Raw genomic sequence first — 6,650 nt, 5'->3', positions numbered from 1 at the left:
TGTGTCTTGTGAGTGGGGCTCTGGCTCTGGTGTTTCCGGTGGCTGAAATGTTATCCTGGCTTCCCTGGCTGTTTTCCAGAAAGTCGTCCTTGGGTGCTGAGTCTTGGAGCTGTTCTGATACGTCACAGTCTGTCTGTGATGAGCTCTGTGGGCAGGGCTCAGCCAGGATAGTTTCCATGAGCAGTGCTTGTTGTGGCTGCGTGGTGTTATCAGTGTCTTTGTGGGATGTGTCAACCACATGATGACTCGGAAACTGATATGAAGTCCTGTCGTCACTCTGTCCAGGTGTGTGTGTGCCATTCAGGTTGAGTAGTTTGGCACACACTACTGAAGGATGACGGATGGAGAAGTTGATATTGTCCTTTAGCACTCTTGCACCAAGTTTGTTTAGGTGGAGGCCATCCAGTTTAAACAGTTGTCTATGGCCCCAGAAAAGATTGAAGTTGTCGATGAAATTGACTCCTTTTAGACTGCAGATTCTTTGTAGCCATGTGTTCAGCCCAAGCAACCGTGAAAACATGTTAACAAATAGGCAAAAAAAAACATGTCTCATTTTAAATAAACACTAATAACTGAGATGACAAATTTACTTACTTTTGCAACGGTTAAATAAATGTTCAGCAATATTTTCAAAAGATTTGTGAACTCTGGCACATTTTTGTCACTATATAGAGATGATATGGCAAGGAAATAATACAAAATGTTGTAAATTTAGTTATGTGGAAATGTTTAAATCTTGTAGTGTTAAAATTTGTGCCCCGCTCACCCCGTACATGTGAAATGCTTTTTACAGACCGTTTACTTACTGATAGGTAGCCAAATGCATATGAAGGAACAAAAACAGCGCCGAGTTCAAACGGACGATAGAAATGAATGAACATACCTGAAACAGTTTTCGTAACATTTGAATTTTGAGGTGTATGCAATCTCATGCAGAATACAGCGCAGTGAAGTGAGCATGTTTCTTCTCATTAATAATGCGAACCGATCGAGCCTTTTAATAATGACGTCGCTCTGAGACCCTCACTGTTATTACAACTCGTGCGCGCCCGTGCTTCAAAACACGCAATGCATGTTATAAATCGTGGACTTAATTGCTATTCAAAAATTGCATTAAGAATATTGCAATTCGTAATTAATGTTGATAGGCTATATCGTGCAGCCCTAGGCTGAACTGTGTGAGTGTGTGTGTCATTGAAACGCAAATTTAGCTGCAGCCAAGTGATTTTGTGCGACCCACCTTGTCCCACTCTGCGACCCACAAGTGTTTTAAGAACCCCTGCTCTAGGATGCTGTTTGTTACAGTGGGATGAACCCCATCGAAATAAGGAGGGTTGCAGTGGAACTGGAGAGTGTATTCGAATTGGATTGTGTGGAGGACCCAGCGCAACACACCTGGTAGAAGCCTCCATGTTGCCAGGTGGTGAGACAGAGGTTGCATAAGAATGGGCCCTAGCGGGAGCTCAGCCGCCAGACTTTCTATATGGCTGCCCACAAAAAATGGTGGGCACGAAGCCAAAGTTACCGGAGGAAGGCCTGAGGTGTTCATCTGGCAACCAAGACTGGCCCATGGGCCAGTGAAGAGGTTTTTCCCCCTTTTGGGGTCTGGCATAGTGGCTGGACCATCTTACACGGGGAGAAAGCCAGACGCATCTCCCGGTGTGAGTGAAGCAGCTTGAGCAAGAAGTGGTATTGAGGGGAGATGTCTCCATCTTTCAATACAGGAAGATCATGCTGGTTACCTAACTCTGAATCTCAAAACGCATATGGCGGCAAGTATAACAGATTTAAGCTCCGAAAGCATCTCAAGATACGCTTTAGCGGTCCGTTCCTCACTCCTGAGATAGGCGTAGTTCTCCCTTTCCTGACTCACAAGATCAGGAGCGAACCAGTGGTGCTGAAGCAGCAGATTTATCCGGAATTTATTGACCACTGAGCTTCCCCAAACAAACCTGACTGGGAGATGGGGTGTCCAGTAGGAAAACCTTCTCCTTTCGGCGAATCTTAGTGAGATTTAACCGAAGATGGTGTTCAACTGCGCGTGCAGTGTGCTTAGTTGCATGTAGAGCCAGATCGGTAGGTCTGCAGAGCTCCTTGATCACCTCCGGTATCAGGCCCCCGACCTCGTCCATTTTCTTAAGGACGTCCGCTTGGTAGGCCTGAACAATGGCCATGGTATGAAGCACCATACCTGCCTGACCAGCTGCTATGTAGGATTTTCCCACAAGGGCAGAATGGTCCTACAAGGCTTAGAAAGAAGAAGAGGACGGGACTTCCAAGATTGAGCGGAAGGCGGCAAAAGGTTATTGGCCAGTGTGTCCTCAACCACTGGAATCCTAGTATAGCCCGGCTCCACAAAACCAACCAGGTTCGTGAAGTCAGAGGGCGACGCATTCATCAGACAAGCGGAAAAAGGCTCCATCCAGGGCCTTAAAATCTTGTGATGAAGATCAATGAAAAATGGCAGCTTTCTCCGAATGGGGCATGAATTAGATTGGCCTCTCAGAAAACGCTCCTCAAGCTTAGAGGATTGAGAGTTGTGAGGCTCACCAGGCCACTCGATGTTAAGCTTCTTTGTAGCACATGCTAGTTCGTGGACGTACTCGTGGTCCTCCATTCCAAAGGAAACGGTGTCGCGTACTTCTGGACTGGGGCATAAATAATCCTAGAGAAATTCCACCGGTGAACCGGCACGGAGCCATCAGCCAATAGGTTGGCATGATTCTAGACGGGTTCACACAGTCAGCACTGCCAGAGGACATTTCCCATTTCATCATCACTATGCAGTTTTAGGTGAACCTATGAAAGAGAATGCATTTCTCTTTAGTATCTTGTTTAGTATGTGCAGGAAGAAGTGCTTTATCCTTTAAGTAAAGCTTACTTTGACCCGTGAGAACAGATCATAGCCTCAACACAGAGGTGCCAGATTTGTGCCCATTGTACAGTATATCAGTAATCTTGAATACTTGTTGCAACATAAAGTCCAATTCTTTCCAATTTTGAAGTAACAACTATGAAATTTATCTGAAAATCAGATTTGCCTTGTTTTGGTTTTGTATAGTAAAAACCTGCTTTGTTGACACCATTCTTCTTGTTAAATCCTGGGATCTGCGGTATATTTTGGACCTCCCCGTTCCATCTGCAGCAAAGGTAAAACTGCCTGATCCTGCTGTATTAGTGTTGGGACCCGTGGGATCCCAATACATCATTCTACTGTGAGTTTTTATGAAGGGTTTGATAACTGGCAGCTTGAAAGTATTTGGGATGTGTCCTAAAGACAGCAGAGAATTAACAATATTGCTTTTTCAGTTGTTCAGTGGGTAGCATATATGTTGCTGGATTTGATGTTTTACATGTCTAATGGTTTTCATGTTGTTGTTCCATTAAATTGGTGTTATCATGTTTTTGTTTCTTTCCACCCTAGACCTGATGGCATTGAGAGAGGAGAGTCAAGAACTGAATGAAATGGAAGAGAAAGATCAGGTTGAGAAATGTCATGATTTCATGATTAAAGAACAATCTTTTTGTTACTCATCAACTCATAAAACAGAAACTAAAAACCTTCAAGTTCAGATGAGAGTTCACACTGGAGAGAAGCCTTTCACCTGTCAACACTGTGGAAAGAGTCTCAGAAGAAAACAAAGCCTTAAATTCCACTTGAAAATCCACACTGGAGAGAATCTGTTCACATGCCGTCAGTGTGGAAAGAGTTTTACACAGAAAAAAAACCTTGATACCCACATGAGAATTCATACTGGAGAGAAACCTTACACCTGCAAACTGTGTGGGAAGAGCTTCTCACGGAAAGGAAATCTTAAGACTCACATGAGAGTTCACACTGGAGAGAAGCCGTTTGTGTGTGATCAGTGTGGGAAGTGTTTTAAACAGAAAAGAGAACTTGATGTCCACATGACAATTCACACTGCAGCGAAACCGTTTGTTTGTGATCAGTGTGAAAAGAGTTTCAAATATAAAACACACCTTAATAATCACATGAAGATTCACTCAGGAGAGAACTGTTTTATATGTCATCAGTGTGAAAAGAGTTTCTCACACAGATCAAACTTTGATAATCACTTAAGAATTCACACTGGAGAGAAGCCGTTCACCTGCCCTCAGTGTGGAAAGAGCTTCACAATTAAAGGAAACCTTAAGATTCACATGAGAGTTCACACTGGAGAGAAACATTACAAGTGTCTTCAGTGTGAAAAGAGTTTCACATATCACACAGAACTGAAACGGCATTTGCAAACTCATTCTGGAAAGAAACTGTCATTGTCCTCAGTGTGATGAGGTTTAGAAAAAGAAGCGATTTCAACAATCATCTGTGCATTCACTATGGAGAAAGACTGTTTTGATTGTGATCAGTCTAATGAAAACATCACACTTATACATACATATTAAAGTCATGTAATTGTCAGATCCTGTTTGTGTTCTTTAAGTTACAAAATAGTTTATTAAAGTGTGCTGTTTGTGCTACATTCAAGTGTTGATTAAAAAAAGAATGTATGATGTTAGCATAAAGTGTTTTTTGTTGTTTAAAAGCAGAGGTTCTTCTATATTCAGACATTCATACAACAAAATATTCTGGGAGCCTTTTTTTGTGAAAATGATCAAAAATGCTGGCAACTTTATTAAAAAAAAATAAAAAAAACACTTGCAGGGAAAAAGTTAAAATTCAGTTCAGGGTCAATTTCAAGTATAAAATCAAATTCTTCAATGGGAACATAATAGTATGCTTAAAGTGTTAACATAATACCTAAATAATAAACTATAAGTATAATATTAAGTTCACTTAAAGAAAACTGGAGGAGGGGCTATCAGACTCCATTATTAATCACAGAATCACCTTATAAAATTCATACACCACACGGTTGAGTGCATAGTGCGTCATTTGGGACGCAACTATTGTCTGGCCTCAGGCTAACAGTTAGCTTCATCTTAACTTTATCTACATACATTTCACTTTCATTGTGCTTCAGAGTCTCATTTCGTCTCTCGACACCATTGTTGGTGTAGACGGCCACTCTGAGACTTTCTCCTCTGAAGACACGAACCCATCTCTGATTTAGAAAAGACAACAGTGGTAAATACTCATACCTTTTAGCAGTGAAATACAAAGCCGAAATGGATAATTCGTTCACTTGAATATGTGTTCTCTGCATGTGGGCAGGAATGAAATGCCCCTTTCCGCTGACTGGCCAACCAAACATCAAACGTGCCGTCATCAGTTCTTCCTCCGTTCCACGCAGCAGAATAATAATCATCCAGTGTTATAGATGTACAAGTCCTTAACGCGTTATTGCAACTACATTTCATCTCTCTCTCATCAAACAACCAGAATAACAAACGTCTGTGTAAGGCTCTAAATGACCTATTAAAATAGGTAGCCACTTTGATTTTTATTCCTGAATGAATCAGTATTTTGAACGAATTGGTTGAATAAATTACTCATTCATTAACACAATGGCTTGCCGCCACCTACTGTCGACAATGTTTTCATACTATCGCTTAATTTTGTCATTGTTCTGTATTTAAAATGTTATTATAACATCTATTTAAAATCGCATTCATCCTTTGCTGGGCCGCTTAAAAAAAAATGTGGGGGCATAAAGTATACCCACTGGATGATATTTTGTATAAGGACGGTAACGGTTTAATGAAGATCATAACACTAAATATATATACTTAAAATATATAAATATAACTAAATCAAATCTGCACCCAACATATACCACACATGTTTCTTAATGCACCGCATGCGGATTTTAATGCGCCACACCCTTCTTTTAATGCACCACCTCAGCTTAGGCATACATACATATACATATAGTAATCTTACCGTGAATGAAAAAAAAAAAAACATGAACACTGACACAGAAGCTAGGATAGGGGTGGTATGTGTTGGGTATGTGTCATTATTACATTATTATTATTACTATTATTATTATTGATATTACTGTTGCTGTCATCACAAGGTATTATTGTTATCACCATCTTTAGTATTATTATTATTATTATTATTATTATGCATGCTAGTACTACTTAAATACTACTACTATTATTCAGATTGTCATTGCTGTTTATTTTCATTGCTGTTATTATCATTGCTGTTCTACTGCTGTTTTGTGTTTTTTGTTCACCGTATGTTGTATGTTTTGCAATTCAAGCTGTTTTATCCATTTTGGCTTCGTTGTATTTCGTTTTGGTGCATAATGGGGAGCAAAACACACAAAACAAGAAACAGAGTGTGATATAACTCCCCCCTCCCGGAAGGCGTGTCCCGCGCCGTACAGCATCCAACAGGGAGGGGGGGATGGGTGCTCTGGAGGCCTCTAGGAGCAGGGTTCCAGGACAGAAGGCCTCCAGGGCGGCGCCCGTTCCGGGACCCATGGCAGAGCAGGCAACTCGGGGAGCCATGGCGGGTCAGGCAGACTAGGAGGCCATGGCGGATCAGACAGTTCAGGAGGCCATGGCGGAGCAGACAGTTCAGGAGGCAATTGAACCCCCCCACCCCAAAAAAATACTTGGGAAAGATTACGGGCTCCGGGCCAGGCATAGGCACCGCAGCCCTCTGTGGGCTAAACACAGGAACAGGAGCCCTACGTGGGCTAAACTCAGGAATAGGAGCCCTCCGTGGGCTAAACTCA

General features: G+C 41.8%; 1 protein-coding gene and 1 long non-coding RNA gene across 2 annotated transcripts in view; one reads left to right on the top strand and one right to left on the bottom strand.

The window, feature by feature from the left end:
• The window catches only part of LOC107685878 (gastrula zinc finger protein XlCGF8.2DB-like), a 33,852-nt gene extending 29,465 nt beyond the window's left edge, over positions 1-4,387 (top strand). The window contains exon 3 of the mRNA XM_016482611.1: positions 3,425-4,387. Coding sequence (XP_016338097.1) covers positions 3,425-4,290 — 866 coding nt within the window. The 3' untranslated portion in view covers positions 4,291-4,387. The remainder of the gene's footprint in view (positions 1-3,424) is intronic.
• Positions 3,399-6,650, bottom strand: part of LOC107685888 (uncharacterized) — a 26,253-nt gene continuing 23,001 nt past the window's right edge. Inside the window, exon 4 of the long non-coding RNA XR_001634004.1 lies at positions 3,399-3,411. This is a non-coding gene — a long non-coding RNA (uncharacterized LOC107685888). The remainder of the gene's footprint in view (positions 3,412-6,650) is intronic.

Source organism: Sinocyclocheilus anshuiensis, unplaced genomic scaffold (assembly GCF_001515605.1).
Source record: "Sinocyclocheilus anshuiensis isolate Anshui unplaced genomic scaffold, SAMN03320099.WGS_v1.1 scaffold1074, whole genome shotgun sequence".
NCBI classification, from domain to species: domain Eukaryota; kingdom Metazoa; phylum Chordata; class Actinopteri; order Cypriniformes; family Cyprinidae; genus Sinocyclocheilus; species Sinocyclocheilus anshuiensis.
The sequence above is the reverse complement of the archived record's forward strand: the minus strand, read 5'-3'. Positions and strand labels throughout refer to the sequence as shown.